This window comes from Punica granatum, chromosome 1, assembly GCF_007655135.1.
Source record: "Punica granatum isolate Tunisia-2019 chromosome 1, ASM765513v2, whole genome shotgun sequence".
Taxonomy (NCBI): Eukaryota; Viridiplantae; Streptophyta; class Magnoliopsida; order Myrtales; family Lythraceae; genus Punica; species Punica granatum.
Window position 1 is genome coordinate 53,279,209 of NC_045127.1, and position 21,866 is coordinate 53,301,074.

A 21,866-nucleotide genomic window follows, 5' to 3' on the forward strand; every position below is an offset into this window, starting at 1 on the left:
ATTAGTATATATATTTTGCCATCTGAAAATCAGGTGATAGTATTATTTCAGTGATTCGATGTTTCAATAATTTTATTAGAAATGTACCCAGAAAAAAAAAAAAACTAGTGTATGGATGACTGGTCACTTTTGATGTACTGTTTATCCTTATAAAAACTAACAAGCTGGCACATCACCTGTCAATGGATTTATATGAGATTACGTTGGTGATTACAACATTAACTATGATTCATTTATACACAAATCTATATAGAATAGAAACATAACATACTATTACAAGCAACCCTTCTTGGAATCGTGTGAGGTGGTCTTTCCACGATAGAGTTCACAATTTCATAATTAGATGGATGATGATGATGTTAAAACTACTTCATATATATGACAGGGATTGATTGTTTAACTTTCCGAACGATAATATAACACGTCTTACATACATATACATATATATAGACACACACATATATCAATACTAATTAATGAGTATCATATGGTGTTTGCAACATATCTGAACTTATCAATTTACAATTATCATATCCCGAATTATATATTTTTTACCTAATAAAAAATCTCAATCGATTTCTCAGTGGGTGTATACCAGCTAATAATTCGACGCAAGTTGTAATACAAAATTCAAGGGTTCCAATTTTGCTGGAGAATCTTCTAATTAATTTGCAGAAGAGAAGCTCTGACAAAGTGAACTCTTACAATCAAGGCAACGACTACTAGAAGAAGCACCAAATATCAGCTCTTTCAGAAAAGGCAATCTCCAGTGAGACCACGACTCGGACTCACTTTTACATTAGTATAACGACTTATCTTTAATCGTGACGTATTTTCAATGAATTTTGAATCCATTTATTATTGGTAAAATTTTGCCACATTACGCGAAGTTTGTCAATTGTATCACAATGTGAATACCAAAGATTTGTCTTTAGCTAAACGAACTATATATATTGTTCAACCAAGTACAGCTAATTGCAAAGTTCTTAATCGCAAAACAAGCCTCATTATCTGCTCATTATCTAATAAAAAATTAGATTTGCTTAGAGATTTTATGTACTAATTAACATTTCCACAGCTACAATATATATACACAATAGTTTTTTTTTTCACCCATCCCAAAAAGCAAAAGAACCACATGGGCTTTTCTTGGGTATAACTTCACGTGTTTTATCGATAGTTTGTGCTTGTAGACGCATCTCTTCACGACTAAGGATACTCGAAATCTTGTTGCAGTTCACATATCACATGGATGCCGCGTCGTTACCGCCCCGAAACACATGAACTTTTGGGGTTAAATAGCGAAAGTCGTCGTGCACTTCTAGGGTTTGCTCAATTGAATGACCTCTTTACATATTAAATTTTGTGTATGTACACATACATACATACCTACGTTCCATTGATGGCGCGGATTAAAGAAATGCACCAATTGATAATGGTGGTTGATACACTCATGATATTTTGATACACCAATAAATGAGAAGAATCTTAACATATATATAAAACAAAAAATAATCAATATGGGTTATTTCAAGCGGTTCGACGCTTGTTCTGCTTAAGCAAAGTTTGGAGTTCGAGTCCTTATGAATGCAGAAATAGTCGAGACCCAATTCGACTTCCAGATACCAAGGTTCCAAAATATATATATATATATATAATATAAAATGGTTGCGTATTCCAAACCTGTTGAATAGGATTTGATTCCTAATAAAATCAAATGCAATAATTTCCGAGAAAAAAAAATCCATAATGTGGTCGGAGAATCCGTCCTGTAGATACGATATCCGTTCATAGATCAGAGCTGCACGTTCTTCATTTTACGATCAATTGCAACACGGTCCCTTCCAAATTCATCTACGTCACATTTCACTCCCTAAAGCTTTAGTATATCTCTTTTCTGGTAATGAGAAACTCAATACACTAGTCCAAGTTTAAAATAAATCATTGCGAAGATTTATGCACAAATTCTCGATGCAGTCGAAGCATAGGATCATAACACAGATATGAGAAATTGAGAATTTATCCATTTCTTTGGTACTGGAAAATAAAGGTGAACAGATATAAGTGTGGTAATTTGACCGTTTATCGATGGTAATTTGATCTATATCCGCCAACGATTTTAATGGAGACAATCTTAGGTTTGCACTTAGACGTAATATACTTTCCTATCCTATACATGAAAAAGCGAGATGCGTATGTAAAAGATAAAATGTTACCAGTTTAGTCAAATGAAAAGTCATATGAATATCGATACAAGACACGATAAGTTATTAAGTGATTCTATATCGTCACGTAAAGTGAGAAAGCACTGCTTAAATTGCATGAAATAGATTAATTGGTGCTAAACACTCGAATATATAATCACCATAATTATTTTTTATTAAATAATTTTTATTGATTTTTTCTCGTGACGTATTAAACTTAATTTTTTTTATGGCGGGATCCTCGAGATATTCCCATTAATTTCTTCAACCGAAAATAAAGGAAGATGTATTATGGCATAAATTGGTCCAGAGATCAGATGTGTGTGAGAGAGAGAGAAAGAGGATAGAATATTTTCACACGTGAGAGTTATACAGCTTGAGTTGATAGTTTTCTTATGGAGACTCTCATATGACTATATAACTGCGATGGAGGATATTCAGAAACCCTAACCCTTGAGTTAAGCTCTGGAAACCAAACCCCACAATCATATATTCGACAGCTATAGCAAAGAATCAACAAGGTGAGCTTCCTTTTATTTTCGATATATATTTTCCGTTAATATGCAAACAGTGTCCCCATTTTATCATCAATCGTAATATGATCTCTCGTTCGTATGCACAAGAAACAAGCTTTTCCTTATAGTATTCACAAAGTGATGGGTCGGTCTCAATTTTCAGAAGGATTTGGAGGACCAAATTCATCAAGAGCATTCATGGAAATTATGTCGGCGAAATGGTTATCCAACCTGGTAAATATATAATTTGATCATTTCCTATTAACTCAAAAATACTGAAGTATATACATACATAGCGAAGTAATCTTGGTAATTTCCTTTCTTTTCACTGAAAATAATTTGATATTTAATTACCAGGAAATGGTTGATTACAACAATCTTCAGTCATACCTGAGCTCAGGCAATAATGATCCCCATTCCATGAGGCTGAACATGGAAAACATCCAGCAGCAGCATTTATTCTCGCAGAAAACCCTAGCCACTTGCAGCGCTTCATCGAATGAAGGCTCACGAACAGACTGCTTTGGGAGGCCTGCGAAGCAGTTGAAGACCGATAACAGCTGGTCTTCCGGTACAACCGCTGATCAGCAGCAACTCTCTCCTAACCCTAGCCCTAGGCCATCTCACTCCTCAGCCTCATCCTCGCACATCCTGACCTTCGGTTCCACAAGTTTGGTTCCAAAGGACGAGGCCGTTTCTCAAGGGTATATGCACTTTGTATCCCTTGGCACTGAGAGTACTGTTTATGGGGAGCAGAAATTTGCTCCAACGAGCGTAGGTAATGTCCAAGGGACCAAGAGAGCTTACCCCACAACAAGGAGTCCATCGAGCGCTCAAGACCACATAATGGCCGAACGGAAGAGGAGGGAGAAGCTTAGTCAGCGGTTCGTCGCCCTCTCAGCCATTGTTCCCGGCCTCAAGAAGGTACTAGTTTCTTTCATCATTCCATTATAAGTTAAAACGCTTTCCCGTGGAAAAAAAAAGTTTCCTAGCTTCGTTTCAATTGTACTTTTGTTACACAATCCTAATACACATGTATGTTATGTGAAGGATTATACTCATGAATTGGTCTTGCAGATGGATAAAGCCTCAGTGCTTGGAGATGCCATCAAATACTTGAAACTGCTGCAAGAACGCGTTAAAGTCCTAGAGGAGCAAACGAAGAAGAGAACTATGGAGTCTGCAGTTCTCGTGAAGAGGAGTCAGGTTTCCTCAGAAGATGATAGCTCGTCTTGTAATAAGAACTCTGACGGTCAGTTAGACCACATGTTGCCAGAAATTGAGGCTCGAGTTTCCGACAAGGATGTCCTTATTCGGATTCATGTCGAGGAATGTAAAGGATTCGTACATAAAATCATGAGCGAAATAGAAAATCTTCACCTTTGTATCGTCAATAGCAGTGCCGTGCCATTTGGGACTTCCAATCTAGATATTACAATCATCGCTAAGGTGCTTATTCTTTCCATCGTCCCCCCAACTTAGTACTCCTTATTGGATTTTGAAGTACATGTTCTACATAGTACGGTGTAGTTGGTTGTTAGACACCCCATAATTACCGTAATTCTTCTAATGCAGATGGAAGATGAATTCTGCATCACAGCAAAGGATCTGGTCAGGAAATTACGAGCTGCGTCTATGAAGTTCTTTAAAGATGCTTGACTTGTAGACTCAGTACCATGCACCATATACAGCATGTTTTCGCTTTGAGGGGACATTGGATGTTACTTTGGGGTCGATGCTTTACATTCTGCAGATTGTTTTTGCGTGGTTCGTTTTTCGTACCACATTTGGTGATGATCAGGACCCAGTTGCTTGCACCATTCTTCTCACATTTGTAGGGAGTTACACATTTGCATCCTTCAAAGTTCAAGTACTTGCAGTTAGGCCGTACGACAACGGAATATCCTAGCTATATACTTTCGAGATAGAAAAAAGATGGTCACCTTTTGTAACCGGAAAAGGATGGTCACCTTTTTTTTTATCGTGAAACCTGTCAAATCATGTGTATCATTAGTTTCTATATGATGATTACAGTTCATTGAACATAATGTTTCCAACTTCTGACCATATAGCTCTTACGCAGCAGATGTATTTGCGGAGCTAGGCCTCCTTTCCATGTTGCTAGTGATCAGCTTTTCCATTGGATCTTAAATTTCCACTAGGCTTTGATATCAGAGGTAGCTTGCCGTACGTACAATTCGCACAGAATGTGAAGTGTAACTTTTTCCTTGTTTTCATTAACGTATGTTGATAACAGCAGCACCTGTACATGAATGCATATACTTTACTAGCATCTATTCCCTCATCATAACATTTTAATATAGACAATATTTTTCCAAAATCGAATTGAGGAAAAAAAACGATGAAGTTATCATGTCTTGAACCCAGCGCTGACCTCATCCTTGTATGAATTGGAAGGCAGGAACTTCCTGGATACCAGTCACATGGCCTACCATATCGGCCACCAGCTGTTCATAATCACAATACATCATAGTGATACTGTCCGTGATTCCCTGTTATTACTGGAAAGCAGTGCTATGTACAATGGACTGAACGTGGGGTAAGATTACAGCGTAGCAGCGGAAAGTGTAAGAAACATCATAGAGAGACTGCAAACTGAGGAGCTTCGAAATCGAGCTCCTGTCTCATGATGCAGCTCATGAGCCACTCGCTCCCAAACGTCCACACCCCTTTCCTCAGAGCCACCAGTGCCACCTCCATGTCTTCTTCACATGCTATGAAGATTGTCCTCGACGGATCTTTGACTATGTCCGCCTCTCTGATGATCTGATTTATTTCAAAGGCAGGAAACAAACAGCACTCCGCTTGTTATAAAACAGATTGCCAGAAAAGGAATTCCGTGAGGATGAATGAAAATGGATAAAAATGTCAGTAAAGACTCACATTCCCACCAGCAGCAGTAACAATTTCTGTTAGAGTTCTCTGAGGGGGGTGAACATGGTGCGCAATGCACACATGATACCCTTCAAGAAGAGCCCGAGGGCTCGCTCTTGCTCTAATGACTGCACCTTTTAGATCAGATCTGTACTTTAATACATAGTCTTCATCCTCTAATATAAAGGGCACTTCATCTGCGTATGTTCAGTGAGAGAAAATAAACAAATAATGATAGAACTGTATGATCCTGCATGAGCTTGATCATTGAAGAAAAATGATCCGTGAGACCTACCCACAAATCTGCCTTCCCGAAAGCTTTCCTTCAACCAAGCAGGCAAGACTATCCAGGCCCTGCATCAATTATAAAATATTGAGTAATACTTTCAATCAAATTTCTTAGGAGAAACCACCAACTGTAAGATATCATGAGGACAAAGCTTTCGGATCTTGAGTCAAAACATTTACAGCAGTATGCTTTCAAAGTAATCAGTGTATATACTCCTAGCGATTAAAATGAACCCATACGAATTTGAATGGCATAGTTTCTAAGTTTAGCCATTACTAACCCTGAACAGAGACCAGTGCAGAAATTCAGGGTTCTTCTGACTTTTCCAGTAACAATATGTGTGCTTTCACTTCCTTGCGAAGCCACCACACCCCCGAGGTCTTCAATTACCTACATAGGAAGCCTTTGCCGTAATGTATCCCTGAAAGTGATACGAGTGCATCTCAAATATGTTTCTATACCTTTGTGAGATGAGTCTTCTTGGAGTCATCAGCAATGTTCATCAACATGATCCTGAAGCTCGCTCCCTTTGATGGAAGTTCATTGCTGCAGAGAGCTTCTGACGGTCTAGTCAGAGCAAGACAGTTTCTAGGACTCCTCTCTACATCACCAATAGTTAATGGATTCTTAGAAATTGTCTCGGCCAAAAGATCGTCTCTTGAGATGCCCAGGGAGCATTCAGCTGAGTAATAGTCTTTCTCAGAACTTCCTTTGACTAGGCGTCCATCGGAATGGAGTTGGCAATCAGTTGAATGGCCTCCCTTCACTTTTTTCGACTTCAGAGAGGATAAGGTGGCCTCCCAGATCCTCCTCTTGTTTCCTGGTCCTGAGCACTGACACTGATTTAAATCTGTATGGTCTATATTTGCTGAAGATCCACCACTTAAAATTGTATCATGATCAACTTTCTTGGGGTCAATTGAGTCCTCTTCGCCTCCATGACTACGTGAAATATCTGGTAAACAATATTGACAGTGGATATAATGATGTGCAAATATTCCAAAACCAAATAAGAGTCTTGAACATGATCAATCTGTCTTACTGTTTAAGTAACTTAAAGCGAAAGGGATTCTAAAATTTCAATATCAATTATCCTGGACTCCGTCAATCAATAACCAAATGCAAGTACAACATACCGCCTATTCTGTTTCCTTCTGTTTGAAATCCACCAGCCACTGATGTACCAGGCCGAAAATCCTCTGCTTTAGCAGTCATGCCTAGATGACTGATATTCACTCCAGCATGTTTGAACCCTTGAATCTTACAACAGGCAAATGACGAAAAAAATTTGCATTGATTTACATGTGACTTTGTTGAATCTGAAGGATCTGCTGATACACTCTTGTTGAGATGAGAAACCATGAGAGTTGAACCACCAGGAAAGCATAACGATCTTCTAATATCAGCCCTGATAGGAACCCTGCGAGCCCTACCTTTCATGTCAACCTCAGCTATTGGCACGAAGCCCTGCATTCATAACTCATCACTTGAATATGGAACCTTAAATCCAAAGGACAGATGAAAAAGTGTCTATGCACTTTCTCCGAGAAATCACTAACACTTTATGATGGCCATTCCAGGATATTGTTGCATAAAAGATAAACTGAAGAAGTTAAAAGTCCCACGGCAAGTACCTGTTTGGACCAAAACCCTTCAGAGTTTCCGTCTCCCCAGCATAATATTGTGCTAACTCCAACACTCTGAAGCCTATTTCTCAGTTCCAAGAACAAAAGCCGGCCAATACCCTGCATATACTACAGTCTCAGTAAAACTAAATTAAAATAATTTCTGCAGTTTTAAGGGATATTAAGAAGACATGACAAAGCCAAGAGATATAAAGACAGTATTCTTAGAAAATAACCTTCTGTTGGTAGGTTGAACTGACAGCAGCAGTAGGAATCTCAGCATACTGTGTGTCAGCAGGTACTATTTGATAAGTCATCGCAGCCAAAACCTGTAAAAATTTAATCACTACTTTGTGTGAAGAGCGTTTCCAACTCCAAATGAAAGTTATGGTAGCGATAATATTACGAATGTAATGCTGCCTGAAATATGTTACATCCTCAGCAGAGACTTTAAAGTTGAACCCAGGGTTAATTAGAGAGAGAAGTAAATGTAAACATCAAAGTAGCAGAACGATTCACTACCCACTAACCTCTTCAAGACCTTCTGAGGCTTTACATTTAAAAATTAGTGTACAGTATTTCCTGCAGCAAATGGCAAGTGTGTCTAGTTTACATGGTTCCAAGCTGACTAATTGATACGTTAAAATTTCAACGCACTATGCTTATAAGAAAATTTTAAAGCAGAAGAGATTCCTTACCCATTCGATATGCATCTCTCAAGGAACATTGATTCCTTTCCAGTGTTTGCAGCAAATCTCATAGCAGGCAGCTCTTTTTTGTACAATTTCAGTACTTCCTGCAAACACAACCATGCCCACATGCTTTCAATTATCAAGACCGTGAAAGTTTATGAGAAATACACCATAACAAATAAAGGAATGTTACTAGAAGAGCAGAAGCTTGAAGAACCAGAGAAATTGCAATGCACCTGAAGCAATGATGTGCTATGATTGTCAGCATCCTTAGGGTTGAGAAGAGCAAAACTGTATTCATCCCCACGGGACATATCACTCTGGTCCTTTCCTGAACATAGCAAAAAAGAAGGAAAGAAAAACATTTTAGATGATGTGCTGTGCAGTATTCAGTAGCATGGGCATGGTACTATAGCAAGGTCTTTGCTTTTAATCAGTTTCCGCGCGTTTGGAAGTTTTACTGGTGCTTGCCATAAGGCTATATATGAAACATAACAGACAAGACACCACACCTTCGAACTTATGCCGTAATCCGGCTAAACTGCACTGAGACTATATCCATTCCAATTTGTCCAATTTTTCGAACATAGTAAGCTAAAAGAGAAATGCCCAAATATCAACTGAATTAGCTGAATACTTGCTAGTTCTGATGCAAAAGGAGACTGATTTAAACCTTCTCCACCACACTCTGAAAGCCCCATTTCATTATTCTTAATCAGGTTGCCGCTCCCCACTCGTTTAACTGCAAAAACTCAGTAACGCAAGAAGGACAGAGGTCATTAGCATCAGAAGCAGATTGAATAAAACAAAATGAAGACATCATTTTGCGCGATTGAGAGTTAGAAGCTTGAAGGTAGTACCAGCAATGTTGATTTTTGCCTTCCTCGATACTTTAATTGAAAGGCCATTTGAGTCTGATTCATATGTAAAGTTGCTCGATTCGATAGTAACTTCACAGTCCCCTGTCGCAAAAATGTAAAGATGAAAATGAAAACAGAAAAGGGAGCACGGTATATACATGAAAAAAAAAAAGGATTTTTAAATCCAGGGTTCTGTTTATGGCCTGTCGGGATTACCTACGTGAATCGGAGAGCACGGCGGTAGAGTCTTCTTGTTAGGCGCCATGGCTGTGTCTGTGGGAGCTTCTCTGGTTACGGTCCTTACGGAGTTCGAACTGATATCCATTTGAGAGCAAGAATCTATGTCGGCAGGAATTGATGTTCCCGTAAAATTCAATCTTCCCGCAATTTTCTATTCTTAATTTTCTCGAAAAAGAAAAAGAAAAAAATTTTGTGCCCTCAGCCTGTTCTATGCCCGGCCCGGCCCAGCCCAAAGCCATCGCTTTCTTCTTCTTCTCTCTTCCGCACCGCTTCAGTTCAATGTTCATCCTCTCAATGAATACTGATCTTCAGGGGGGCGACGCCATTTCATTGAGGAATGACAACCTTGATGTCTACATCGAGCCTCTCTTCAACATCAACCGGGTTCAATTTCTTCGACAACAATAATTTGCGAGGAAGTTGGGCATCTATTCCACCTGCATGTCTTTCCTCAGGTGTGGTTCATTTTCACTTCCATTCAGCTTCTTCTGATGATTAGACCGGAACCCATGTCCCAAAAACGAATCTTTTCACAGGTCCGGGGAAAATCAAGAGACGTTTATGTGTATGCTTAGCGGTGAAGAACCAGTCACCTGTAGAAACAAGAAAGAAGAGTGAGGGGAAGATTGTGCACAGGAAGGGATATGGTGGTCATGTTCTGAGCGAAGGCAGAGATGAGGATGAGAAATATGGGCCGATTTGCCCGGGTTGTGGGGTCTTTATGCAAGATAAGGACCCCAATCTTCCCGGGTATTACAAGAAGAGAGAGGAGGTCACTGAGAGGGGAGCTTTGGGGGATGAAGAGGGTGTGGAAGATGATGACCTTGGGGAGCTTGAGGAAGCAGAGGTAGAGGAAGAAGATGAAGAGTTCTTGAACGAGTTAGAAGATGAATTCGAGGAAGGTGGCGAGCTGAGTGAAGGAGATGAGAAGTTCGAGTGGGAGTCTGATGAGTGGGAGAAGGAGTTCCTGGGGGAAGATGATGATTTGGAAGAGCTGGATGCTTTCGCCCCAGCAGGAGTCGGTTATGGTAATATTACTGAGGAGAATGTTAAGGATAAAATGAGGATTAAATTGCCAAAGGCGGAAAGAAAGAGATTAGCTCGGGAGGCTCAAAAGGAGAAGGAAAAAGTCACAGTTTGTGCTCGGTGCCATTCGCTTAGGAACTATGGCCGGGTGAAGAACCAAGCAGCTGAAAATCTGATACCTGACTTCGATTTCGACAGGCTGATCACGACCCGGATGATGAAACCTACTGGGAATGCCAATTCAACCATCATTGTCATGGTGGTCGATTGCGTGGACTTTGATGGCTCGTTCCCGAAAAGAGTGGTGAACAGCTTGTCTAAGGCACTAGAGGGAGTGAAGAACGATCCGAAGCTTAGCAAGAAATTACCCAAGCTTGTTCTAGTGGCTACGAAAGTCGATCTGCTTCCTTCTCAGATATCGCCAGCTAGGTTAGATAGATGGGTCCGACACAGGGCTAAAGCAGCAGGAGTGCCTAAGCTAAGTGGAGTCTACTTGGTCAGTGCTCAGAAGGATTTGGGAGTAAGGAACTTGCTGTCATTCATCAAGGAGTTGGCTGGTCCTCGAGGGAATGTGTGGGTAATAGGGGCCCAGAATGCAGGGAAGTCCACTCTGATAAATGCTATGGGGAAGAAGGGAGGAGCAAAAATGTCGAAGCTTACAGAAGCTCCCATTCCAGGGACTACATTGGGGATATTGAGAATTGGAGGGATTTTGTCAGCGAAGGCAAAGATGTATGACACACCTGGCCTTCTACACCCATACTTACTGTCAGTGAGATTGAACAGAGATGAACAGAAAACGGTTGAAATACGGAAAGAGCTAAAATCTCGGACTTACAGGATGAAGGAAAGTGATTTTCTTGCTGCTAAATTGCTTTATTGAATGCTGGGTCAGAGCATTTGTGTCTCGTGTGCTGTATACCTGTATTCTTGTTGTGATCTGATGTTAGGTGCTCATGCTTGGTATGTAGTAAGGTAATCCTCCATTGTCAATTATCAGGTCTAGTGGTCATCTCTTGCTCCCGCTGAGCTGCAACTAAAGCGAGTTGAGGATTTTAGTTATGAAAGGAAGATGGTAGGAAAGAGAGAGAACCCTATGACCCTATATGCAATTTTGAAAGTTCTCTTGTTAGCTAGTTACAACATACTCCTAATTGACATTTGCCAGTCAAAACACCGACGAATGGCAAAAGAAGGGGACTGAGGCTTTTCGATGCATCTCAAGTTGAACTCCCCATGTTCTCATGTACTTATGTATTTCATAAGATTCCTGGAGTTGTATGGTTCAATGGGCTGTCCAGTGTTCATGGATGCGGGTAATTGATGGGAATGGAGAGAAATTTTCTTGTCATAGCTTTCTATTGAAGTTTGAGTAGAGCATGTTTGTCCTGCACATATGTCCTGGATTGTGGTTAGTTGCTGCAAGTGGTTAAATTCATACAAGGCTGTTGTAGTCATTGCCATAACGAGGGCAATCTTTCATTTACAGTAATGTAGATGTTGATAATTTTTCTTCCTTCGGCTCTAATACAAATGACAGGCATGAAATTAGTTCACAAATCAAAATCAAATCTGAATCTGTTTCTGGTTCTTGATTACAGGTCGGGCAGGCCGTCCATGTTGGTGGTTTGGTGAGACTAGACCTTAATGAAGCTTCCATAGAAACTATCTATGTCACAGTCTTGGCATCCCCAAATGTCTCTCTTCATCTGGGTAAAATTGAAAATGCCGATGAGATCTGGAGAAACCATGTCGGAATGAGGCTCCAGGTAAAAATTTTAACTAGAAAAAGAAAAGAAGGCTTTGTATTGAATGAACTTTGTCTATCTGGTTGTTAATGAATAATATTTTAGGAGAAAAGAGTAAAAAAAAAGAGAGAGACCACAAAGTGGTGAGAACTACTTTCTTCACTCTAAATTGGGAACTTGTTAGTGTATTAATGTTTTCCAAGAGGGCAGCTAAATATGCAGCTTTTATATACTTTTTGTGCTCTCATTTTCATCTTGTAGCCTCCCATGGGACAAGAAAGAGCCTCGGAGTTAGGCGAATGGGAAGCGAAGGAAATCAAAGTGTCCGGAACCAGCTGGGATGTGAATAGTGTTGATATTGCAGTAGCTGGGTTGGGCTGGTTCTCCTTGGGTCTCAAAGGCGAGGCGACCCTCACTTTGTGGACATTCAGCGGAATCGAGATCACGGAGAGGGAGCCCTTAGTCCTTGATCGGGCAGCCTTTCTTGAGAGACCCGGGTTTTGGCTCCCAAAAGCCATATCAGATGCCATTGGCAACCAAACTAAGCAAGAAGCTCGGAGCAAGAAGAAAATTGAAGAGGAGAGAGATTATCTGATTTCTGAGATCTCTCTCTGAAGCAGGGCCGGATGTTGACCTAGAAAAGCCAAGAAGAGATGAGCATCATGAACCAAGCTCCTAGAGAGTGGTACATGGTGGTAGCTATTTCTGGTGAGTTAGCTGCTACAAGTTCCAGCGGCGGTTACGGGGATTAAAGCTAGTAATGTAGGAATGTGGATGTATAAGTAGCATAGAAGCAAGATTTTGACGGCCTAGCAACTCTCTGCAATCGAAATGATTAAGACCAGTTTATCATTTGTAACATCATGGAGCGGAACATATATCTTCAGAAAAAACAAGTTCGGAAAAAAGAAAAATGATCCAAAGAGGGTAGTATTGTTGCAAGTCTGCCTTCTGTTCCTGGTTTTATGCCATATCTTTTGTATACAGCTGATTTGATCGCCACATCCACATGACAATGACACTAGACGGCATATTAACATCTACAATTAGATTGAGGCTATAGTGCATCACCTGGTGAAATTCACGTCCCGAACGTTTCCAAGTCCGTCGATTCGATTGTTGCCTGGTAACAAAGTAGAGGAGGCACAGGGCAGCACGATGCTACTGATTTAACAGCAATCAGGAGTATCAGGAACCAGATATTTGCAAGAGAAAAAGATTATATTTTTTCTTCCTTTTCTGGTTAAAATTGTGCATGTTTCATCCTTTTTTTTTTTACATTTTCTGAGGGTCTCTCTGATGTTACGAACAGAAACTACACATGATGAACTTGAGAGGTATGCATAGTGCAACCTTGCTCTATACAATGATTACAGGAAACAGACTAGCCTCGGGATTATAGTCGAACTAGCTAAAACCTTCAGACTAATACATAGCTTAGAGAAACCTTCAGCGCGGCTGCTGGATGCATCGGGGGCTGTACTTGGGGCTCATATTCTTGGTCGGCTTCTCTGCGTATTTTGCAGGCTGTCCCTTGGACCAAAAGCCATTAGCATCCAGAGTTTTCAACGCAGTCATGTTCTTGATTGCATCAGTGCCATTCATAGCTGCAAATTTTCAGGAGCAAACGGGAGATAAAAGAGTTTTGAATCAGCATACTTCTATAGGACACAGTTCTTGAGCCACTTCCCTCAAATAATCACTTTTGAGTCTAAAATTCAAATGATTTCTTGAATTTGTTATGTCTAGTGTGCGCAAATATGTTGGAGAACTTGCTGATTTCTCAAAAGAAAGAAGTGAGTTCAACATTTTATACCTTTCCCATCCATTCCGAGGGAAGAAAGCTTGTTCCCTTCAGCCTCAGTAAACTGAATGAATTCTTCAAACTGCGCCTCCATTGACGAAAATTCATCACTGTCACCGAAATCAATAGAATCCGGAAGCAGGTCGACTACATCATCACAGTTGAACTCATCCTCAGCATGGTCGAAGAACCCCTCGGGGTGCTGGCTCAGCCAGTAGTCACGGTACCATGTCGAGGTAGTGACCAGTTGCCACCACTCCGGAGAGAAATCTTCTACCTGGCGAAAAGCAGCAGGGATGAATAGCGGGGCATTGGGGTTCAGCGTTGATCTACCTCCCGAAACGAGTGCCATGTGTGCGACAACTTCAGTGTAAACGTCTACTTATCTGTTCAGCAGATCAAGCAAATAGGTTAATAATTATGTAGAGGTAATTCAACCCAACGGGCATCTAATGGTTTGGAATATAAATGTCCAATCTCATAAGATGAAACACAACTATCAGTAGACAGAAAGACATGCTTTTGATGTAAGGAAAGAAACGATGGTTGATCGGAGCCATTTCAACCTCTCTGAACAATACCCTTGGAAAAGTGGAAGAGACTTTGGGAACGTTGTCGATCCAGATGGAACCTAACCACCAAACGCCAGATCGACCATTTATAACCTTTTTCACTTTGTGCTACCAAACCAACCACCATTAAGCCGGACAGCGACATGATCACATGCTGAAAAGAACAGCGACCTTTCGGTTCTCATGCTTCGACCATCAATCATTAACTCGTGATGAGACCAGGAAAAAGCTTAAAAGAATTCTGAAAAAAAAACGTGTTGAGGTTTCGCAAAATGCATTTCAGATGAAAGCACAGAACGCCTCGACGACTTTCAGCAGATCAAAGCCGCGTCGACCATGGAAATGAATTGCTTCAAACAAGCTTATGGATCCTTCAAAATTCAAAGCATTCATTGTAATTCAACCTGAGAGAAGCATCTCGAGGTCAAAATGAGTCCATCGATGCTCCTCAAAAGAGAGAAAAGAGGTCCATCGACAGAAGATTTAGCTACTGCGAAATTCAACCCGTTCGGCGCAACAGATCTCCCTTTATAACCGACCGAGAGATCGAATTTCCGTGTCCCGATCAAAATCATCGTCATGATCATCAGATTAAGCAGAAATTTCATTTCATTGACCATCTGCAGAAGACCTCGTCAAACACCAGCTCAGACGGATCATCGAACGAGAAGATTTCGCGATCGAGTCTCCGATCAGGTCAAGGCCATCATCAATCAAAGACATGAAAGAGAAATCGCCATGGATTCATACCTCGAAGGACCAGAGAAATATCCCGACGACGACGGAGGAGGGGCTGGAGCTGCTTTTCGTTCGGACCGTAGAGCGAGAGATACGTGCTCGTGTAGGAGAGGGTGCGGTAATTTATAGAAAGGAGCCTCGGGAGAGTCCGAACCTATTGGTCCGGAGATACGGCGCATGGGTTCGGATTATCCGGGCCTGCCCACTGATTGGGGACTATTACTGTACGGCCAGCACGACGACGGTCAGGAGCCGGTTGCCGGTTAACGGGTAAAAACCGTGTCAAGTGGGGCGCTACTTTGTTGACCTTTGACTTTTGGACGGTGAAATGAGTGAATAATGGGCTCGTTTGGTTACCAAACAAAGCACAGCATGTCGGAGCTAACCTCATTAAGGAGAAAATATATTTTATTTTCAGGCAATTTAGTGGGGATTGTCTGGTACAAGTTGTATATATGTTAATTAAATTACTTATTTATCACCAAAAAAAAATTATTATTAACCAATTACAGGTATTTCTCACGATACTCATGAAAAAATCACATGATATTTGCTGTGGTTTTCATCCTCTCAGCTTTTGCTTAAAATAGTTTGATCTTATCTATGATATATAAGTTAATATGATTTGCTTTTACGAGTTCTTCTAAGCAAAAGGTCACGTGGAATGTAAATGTTTAGCCAACATGCGCGGAAGGTGCGATGTGACAAGTTGAAGCTCATAACGTATATCATGGCAGGGCAGGTATCCTGGCAGATCGAGGCATGCATCATAAACAATGACAGGATCGTTAGGTCCTTGGGCTTCGGCGTGCTTAAATTTGCTCAGCTCGTTTCCAATAATAAATGTGGATTTGCATAAGTAGCCGAAGTCATGCGTATATTATATTCTAAGGTGTTTGTTAGGGTCTCGATTTTCGAATCTTAATAACGCACAGGTCATGAGTCTCCATGATCTGCAAAAATGGCAAGAACGGAAGGGGATCTCGATTTCCCTATCCGATATTTAAATGAGAATGTATTGAAAAAAGGTGAAAGAATTGAAGTACCTGAAAATGTATTTATAGGAGTCCCAAGATATCTCTATATTAAGATATCGTAATCTGTACAAAATAGTTGATTGTAAATAACAAGTATATACACTTTTCATATACGTGATTGGAAATAAAAAATATTTGATAAAGATATATAATATATATATATATAAGGGAATATTCTAGAGATAAAATGAAAAATATTAAGAGATATAGATAAATAAATATATTTAATAGAATTTAGTTATTCAATATGTAGTATCAATGTGAGCCCGAAAAAGCCAATCGAATCGAACCGATTGGATCAATTTTCTGGTTCCCAACAATCTTTAAAATTGTATTTGCACATGCATGTTAATACGGATGCCTGTCACTTTTTTTTTTTTTAACTTGATGCTAAATAATAGTAAACATACACGTGATGCCTATTGTTATCTTTACTTTTTAACTTTCTTCGTCCTCTACAAATTAAGTACAAATAAACTCCCTGCAATATATTTTATACGTTTCTAGAAAGTCAATGTCAATGAACATATTTATCCAAAAAGTTGAGCAAACAAAAATGGCACATCGTCGAGGACAATACGTGGGGACCCCCAATTATCTTTTCTCCTCTTTAGTTGAATTGAAATGATTTTAGGCAATATGCTCGATGGTTCATGGGTCTGGACCACCGCATGACTAAAATCTCGATGCGGTGCTACACTCGATGTATGAGCTCAGCTCGCTTAGAAATGCAAGTCGTGTCCTTTATTCCTTGCTGCACCTGAAAGTTATCATGTAATTTTTTGAAAATCTTATATCGCATTTATTTTTCTTTTCTTTTCTTTTTTTTGGTTGAACATTTTTCGATAAACTTAGGTGATATTTGATAAATTAAGTGCTTAAAAATTAAATACTTAATTAGTTAATGAATGAAATGTATAGAAGGTAAGGAGAAATGATAAGGATGAGAAAAGTTCTTTTAATAATAAAAAGTAACAATAAATGAATAATGACGTATTTCATTAAATTAATTTTTTTTACTTGTTTTATTCAGTGGTGTGATTAAATAACTTAGACTTTTATCTCTTATCTTTCTCTATTTTTTACATTCATTTTCACTTATAATTAACTTTTAAGTATTTATTCAATTAAATTGAAATAAACACACCATTCATTTGTATTTATTACAACTTATAATTAAGAGAGGATATTTACCTGAAGGAGAAAAATCATAAGGTAAGATGGGACTACTCGTAAGATGTGAAATATAATTCACTTCTATTTTATATATCTTTCCCTCCCTTTTTTATGGTTAGTAACCAGAAAATTGGCCCGATTCGTTCAGTCCAACTTCTTGGGCAATCCAAATTGGATAACTAAATCCGATGGAGTATATTTCCTTATTTATATATCCTAATATTTGTCATATTATCTATTAAATATTTTGTTAATATATCACATGAGATATTATTCTATCTCTAATGACGTATATGACTGGTACATCTATTTGTTATCTGTTATTAAATATTCTGCATAGATTACAATATTACGATACAGATATTTCGGGAATCCTATAAATACCTATCCAGGTATCCTTAAACCCTAAGTTCAATTCTTCTACATTTCTTCTATACATTCTCATTTAAGTATCAGAGAGAGAGATCAAGACTCCCCTCAATCCTTTTCCTCTTTGTAGGTCGTTCGTGGACACTCGATGCTCACGGTCTACACGTGATCAATGTCCGAAAATCGAGATCATAACATTGGCGCCGCCTGTGGGAAACGGCACGAAAAATCATCACATTGATTGTTTTCCACCACTAAGAAAAAACAATGGCATTAACCAGGAGTGCACCAAAATCTCAAGCTTGGAACGACAGGACTCGGGGGCTACAAACCTTCAACGGCAGGTTGCATCCAACAATCTAGCACCGTCGGCTCCTCAAGATCCACCACCGCCATAGCACGATCCCAACGTGGTTCGACTGGATCAACTGGCGCCTGATGTTCGAGCAACATGCAACAATGTATGCAATCATCATAACCTCTCAAGAGCCTCAAGCTAACCTGGACGACCATGCAATGGCGAACTAAAGGCTAAACCAAGTAGAAGAAGATGTTGTCTCATCTAAGCGTCAGCCTAAACCCCCTTGCGAAGGGAGCTCTGGGAACCTGCCTCGCAGCATGCTTTCGCCGATCACAATCCCCTTGGACCAGTTGCGGTTCTCTCTCCGAAAGAAGTCCAACGCCTCATCAAGGAGAATGTTGCAAAAGCAATTCAGGCTACTGAGCGAAAGTAGCTAGGCCTTCCATCTCCTAATGAGAACCTCGAATCCCCTCCGTCGCAGGATATCCTTAACACCAAGGTATCACATAAATTCAATTTTCCTCAAATAACTCCTTTTGATAGAAAAATAGATCCAATCAACCATGTGTGTCGCCACATCACATTGCTTCTCGACATAAGTGCTTTTGAAAGCCTTCAATGCTTGTTGTTTCCTGGGACCTCCACTAGAATTGCCTCCGACTTGTTTTAGTCGATAGCTCTTTGCTCTATCATCGGCTTCAAGCAACTGCAAGAGTTGTTCATCCAAAGGTTCATGGCGACTCAGCGAGTGAAGCGTGACCTCAACGAGCTACTCACCATGGAGTAGAGAGGGAGAAACGCTTTGAGCATGGTATGAGCGCTTCTTCAAGGTCGCCATCGAGATAGAGAGCTTGACCCATCATGAAGCAATGTTTGCCTTCCAAAGAGGTCTCAAGGAAGGGAGGCTCAAGTAGAGTCTTACTGTTACACCTCCGCAAGACTTTGTTGATCTTGTAGCTCGTGCCCAGAAGTTCTTAACCCTAGAAGAATCTCTCTCGAGTCAGAATGAAAGTGTGGGAGAGAAGCGAAAAAGACCATCCCGGAAGTGACAGAAATGTGGCACAATGCCCACCTCCACAATTTGAGAAGTTTACACCCCTATTAATCCAAGTCTACTGTGTTCTATGAAATTGAGCGCTATCGCCTAGCCACTCCACCAAAGGATTTCAAGAAATGAGACCTAGGTCATGAGTCCGACAAGTACTGTCACTACCATAAAGTTTGGGGACATGACACTAAGCGCTGCCAGGCGTTAAAGAACGACATGGAGAAGTTGATCTAAGTGGGACACCTGCGATCATTTGTTCAACGAACGGCTCGAGAGGGACGGTCGCGAAGCCCTCCTCGTTCTCGCACCCCTAATTAGAAAGCATCGCGAAAGGCACTCCTCCGAGGAGTAATTCATTAGTGATTCTACTTTTTATGCATTATTTGTTTCGCTTATCTTTAGGCATAGGATGTTTTTTTTTATAGCTCTTTTACTTAGAGGATTTGCTTATACTTGACAATGCATGTTGAGTGTTAGGATATCAGTTTCCGTTTTTAAGCTCCATCTTCAATAAGATGCTCGCTCCACATGACTATTGCCACCATTGCCCAACTCTTTGAAGACTTAGGCCTCTGGTTTCTATGCTGGTGGATTAAGGGGCCCTCGCTTTCTACAGAGATGGGGCCTTCGCTTTCTATTGCGATGAGTTTTCTCACCTCCCCTTGAGAACTACGTTCCTCGCTTTCTACACTAAGAATACGATGGATTTCGCTTTTATACAACGAAGGCCCCTTGCTTTCTACAGCATGAGGATTCCTCACATCCGTTTGAGGACCACGACCATCGTTTTCTATAATGGTGGATCTTGGCATTCGCTTTCTACAACGAAGGGTCTATCACTTTCTACACCGGTAGATCTCCATATTTCCACATCGAGAACCATGACCCTCGCTTTGTACAACGATGAAATATTGGCGTTCGCTTTATACAACGAAGGTCCCTTCGCTTTCTACAACGACAGGATTTCTCGCATCAAAGGACACGATAGACTCAACGCACAATGTCAATCCAATCACAACATGAAAAGGTCATCGCCTACGATGCAACATCAACAATGATGCCGATCTAGTCCCGCGACCTCTTGATCTCAGGGAGTAGGGGCATATGTTAGGGATTAGAAAATTAGCCTGACCCGTTCGATCCAACTTACCTCCTTGGGCCCACATTGATATTTCAGATTCGGTAACTAAATTCTATTGAGTATATTTCCCTATCTATATATCATAATATCTCTGATATTATCTCGAGAATATTCTGTCAGTATATCATATGAGATATTCTAAAATAATATCTCGAAAATATTATAAAATAATATTTTGCACATATTACGATATTACGATACAGATATCTCGAAAATATTATAAATACCTCTCCAAGTATCCCTAAATCTAAGTTCAATTCTTCTACCCTTTTTTTATACATTTTCATTTAAGAATCGGAGAGGGAGAGGGAGATCGAGACTCCCTCTTGATCCTCCCTTTTTTGCAGGTCGCTCGTGGACAATCGAAACTCATGGTCTGCTCGTGATTAAGGTCCCAAAATCGACATCCTAACATTTTTCTTTTTCTGGGGGTGCTTAGATTTATATAATTTTGGCATCAAATGAGGCTATTTATAACTATGATTATGTTTGGCTCAAAGGCTACACAATCAGCGATTTAGGAGGAGGAGAGCTTTTGATCAACGGCTGAGATCACTTAATTAAAAGGTCAATGATGAGATATTAATTTTATCCCCACTTAATTATTATATCGCATCCCAAATCGTGCCCATATGCACACATGGGATGTTGGTAGGTCGGGCAGAACAATGAAGCCGCGCAAGCAAAGGTCCACGTTCGTATTTGGTCCCTACACTTTGAGACATGCGTGATTAACATTAATGAATGATATGATATATATTAATTAATGTTAATATATTAAAAGCTAACCATTCCTTTACAAATCATTGTCACCAATGTGAAATTATATATCTATACCCAACTAAAAAAAGAAGGATATCCACTTACGTGGAAATACACGATTTCTCAAGAGAATTAATATCGCGTATCAGATCATAAACTCATATAAACTTTGCGGCATAAATATAATTGCTTTCATAGAGGGTGCCTCTTTCAAGATAAAGTAGGACCTCATTGTCTAAAGTGAACAATAATCTTTTAATGGACAAGCACGTTGCGATCCAAAGATCCAATTAAACATTATTATTATTATATACTCGTTACTATATGCGAAATATACTTGTATATGTCGAGCTAGCTAGCTAGTACTGAAGTTTTGTGGCATGATGATGCAGCCGAGACATTCTCTTTCATGTCCATCTCGACTCAAGTGATCTAGGTAATAATTAGAAAATATCATAACCTAGACTCGCATGGGATAGTAAGACGTTTATCGGAGACTGATTATGTAATTTTTGAAGAGATTCGATTATTATAATTTTTGACATTATTAATTATATTAGGACGTGAAAGAAGGTCGACCAAAAAAGCAAAAGGAAAGAGGATAAAAAATTCCTTTATTTCTATGTTTTTTTATTATAAAAAAGTTCATAAAATTAATATAATAAAATAAAAATTATTAATAAATGGACACGGATAGTCTCGGTACGTGAACAGAATTACAACCAGCTTGACAGGTTAAAAATGCACTCACCTTTGGTCATCCTCCCGTCAACTCGTAGTGAATATGCCTTATTGTATATTTCGCTTTCAGCCTTTGCTTAATT

At 39.8% G+C, this 21,866-nt stretch overlaps 5 protein-coding genes across 7 annotated transcripts; 2 read left to right on the forward strand and 3 right to left on the reverse strand.

Moving 5' to 3' along the window:
* Nucleotides 1-2,420: 2,420 nt before the first annotated feature.
* Nucleotides 2,421-4,435, forward strand: LOC116192827 (transcription factor bHLH25-like). Its single transcript, XM_031521493.1, has 5 exons — nt 2,421-2,725; nt 2,883-2,953; nt 3,077-3,643; nt 3,797-4,168; nt 4,295-4,435. The coding sequence occupies exons 2-5, from the start codon at nt 2,918-2,920 to the stop codon at nt 4,376-4,378; spliced, it is 1,059 nt and encodes a 352-aa protein (XP_031377353.1). The 5' UTR covers nt 2,421-2,725; nt 2,883-2,917; the 3' UTR covers nt 4,379-4,435.
* On the reverse strand, nt 4,106-4,933 carry LOC116192829. The gene is made up of 4 exons (XM_031521496.1): nt 4,799-4,933; nt 4,663-4,709; nt 4,395-4,576; nt 4,106-4,308 (listed from the first exon to the last, which is right to left on the reverse strand). Exons 1-4 carry the CDS (start codon nt 4,858-4,860, stop codon nt 4,198-4,200), a joined length of 402 nt encoding a protein of 133 aa, XP_031377356.1. The 5' UTR covers nt 4,861-4,933; the 3' UTR covers nt 4,106-4,197.
* Nucleotides 4,934-5,065: 132 nt separating this feature from the next.
* Nucleotides 5,066-9,467, reverse strand: LOC116192824. 3 transcript variants are annotated; one of them, XM_031521491.1, is made up of 14 exons: nt 9,301-9,467; nt 9,081-9,182; nt 8,858-8,962; nt 8,457-8,551; nt 8,227-8,324; nt 8,059-8,110; nt 7,765-7,857; nt 7,538-7,648; nt 7,040-7,370; nt 6,365-6,858; nt 6,184-6,293; nt 5,910-5,968; nt 5,624-5,811; nt 5,066-5,506 (listed from the first exon to the last, which is right to left on the reverse strand). In XM_031521491.1, the coding sequence occupies exons 3-14, from the start codon at nt 8,919-8,921 to the stop codon at nt 5,318-5,320; spliced, it is 1,884 nt and encodes a 627-aa protein (XP_031377351.1). In that variant the 5' UTR covers nt 8,922-8,962; nt 9,081-9,182; nt 9,301-9,467; the 3' UTR covers nt 5,066-5,317. The 3 variants fall into 3 exon arrangements, with proteins under 3 accessions (XP_031377351.1, XP_031377350.1, XP_031377349.1); XM_031521490.1 differs by having other exon boundaries at nt 8,894-8,962; nt 9,297-9,439; XM_031521489.1 differs by having other exon boundaries at nt 9,297-9,439.
* A 163-nt stretch (nt 9,468-9,630) lies between these two features.
* On the forward strand, nt 9,631-13,036 carry LOC116192826 (GTP-binding protein BRASSINAZOLE INSENSITIVE PALE GREEN 2, chloroplastic). Its single transcript, XM_031521492.1, has 4 exons — nt 9,631-9,775; nt 9,857-11,193; nt 11,948-12,115; nt 12,356-13,036. Exons 1-4 carry the CDS (start codon nt 9,658-9,660, stop codon nt 12,707-12,709), a joined length of 1,977 nt encoding a protein of 658 aa, XP_031377352.1. The 5' UTR covers nt 9,631-9,657; the 3' UTR covers nt 12,710-13,036.
* Nucleotides 13,037-13,296: 260 nt separating this feature from the next.
* LOC116192828 (protein EARLY RESPONSIVE TO DEHYDRATION 15) lies at nt 13,297-15,377 on the reverse strand. Its single transcript, XM_031521495.1, has 3 exons — nt 15,221-15,377; nt 13,911-14,284; nt 13,297-13,701 (listed from the first exon to the last, which is right to left on the reverse strand). Exons 2-3 carry the CDS (start codon nt 14,248-14,250, stop codon nt 13,544-13,546), a joined length of 498 nt encoding a protein of 165 aa, XP_031377355.1. The 5' UTR covers nt 14,251-14,284; nt 15,221-15,377; the 3' UTR covers nt 13,297-13,543.
* Between the last annotated feature and the right edge of the window lie 6,489 nt (nt 15,378-21,866).

Bases quoted from the DNA above. Each gene is read 5' to 3' on its own strand.
- LOC116192827 (XM_031521493.1), top strand. From the start codon at position 2,918: ATGGAAATTATGTCGGCGAAATGGTTATCCAACCTG. The intron at 2,954-3,076 runs GTAAATATATAA...TTTAATTACCAG, and splicing joins CGAAATGGTTATCCAACCTG to GAAATGGTTGATTACAACAA. The intron at 3,644-3,796 runs GTACTAGTTTCT...TTGGTCTTGCAG, and splicing joins TTGTTCCCGGCCTCAAGAAG to ATGGATAAAGCCTCAGTGCT.
- LOC116192829 (XM_031521496.1), bottom strand. From the start codon at position 4,860: ATGGAAAAGCTGATCACTAGCAACATGGAAAGGAGGCCTAGCTCCGCA. The intron at 4,710-4,798 runs GTAAGAGCTATA...ATGATTTGACAG, and splicing joins TCCGCAAATACATCTGCTGC to GTTTCACGATAAAAAAAAAG. The intron at 4,309-4,394 runs GTACTGAGTCTA...GCTGTGATGCAG, and splicing joins CATGCTGTATATGGTGCATG to AATTCATCTTCCATCTGCAT.
- LOC116192824 (XM_031521489.1), bottom strand. From the start codon at position 9,405: ATGGATATCAGTTCGAACTCCGTAAGGACCGTAACCAGAGAAGCTCCC. The intron at 6,859-7,039 runs GTATGTTGTACT...ATTGTTTACCAG, and splicing joins AGAAGGAAACAGAATAGGCG to ATATTTCACGTAGTCATGGA. The intron at 6,294-6,364 runs GTATAGAAACAT...CTTCCTATGTAG, and splicing joins AGAAGACTCATCTCACAAAG to GTAATTGAAGACCTCGGGGG.
- LOC116192826 (XM_031521492.1), top strand. From the start codon at position 9,658: ATGACAACCTTGATGTCTACATCGAGCCTCTCTTCAACATCAACCGGG. The intron at 11,194-11,947 runs GAAAGTGATTTT...TCTTGATTACAG, and splicing joins CTCGGACTTACAGGATGAAG to GTCGGGCAGGCCGTCCATGT. The intron at 12,116-12,355 runs GTAAAAATTTTA...TTCATCTTGTAG, and splicing joins ATGTCGGAATGAGGCTCCAG to CCTCCCATGGGACAAGAAAG.
- LOC116192828 (XM_031521495.1), bottom strand. From the start codon at position 14,250: ATGGCACTCGTTTCGGGAGGTAGATCAACGCTGAACCCCAATGCCCCG. The intron at 13,702-13,910 runs GTATAAAATGTT...GAAAATTTGCAG, and splicing joins CCTCGGAATGGATGGGAAAG to CTATGAATGGCACTGATGCA.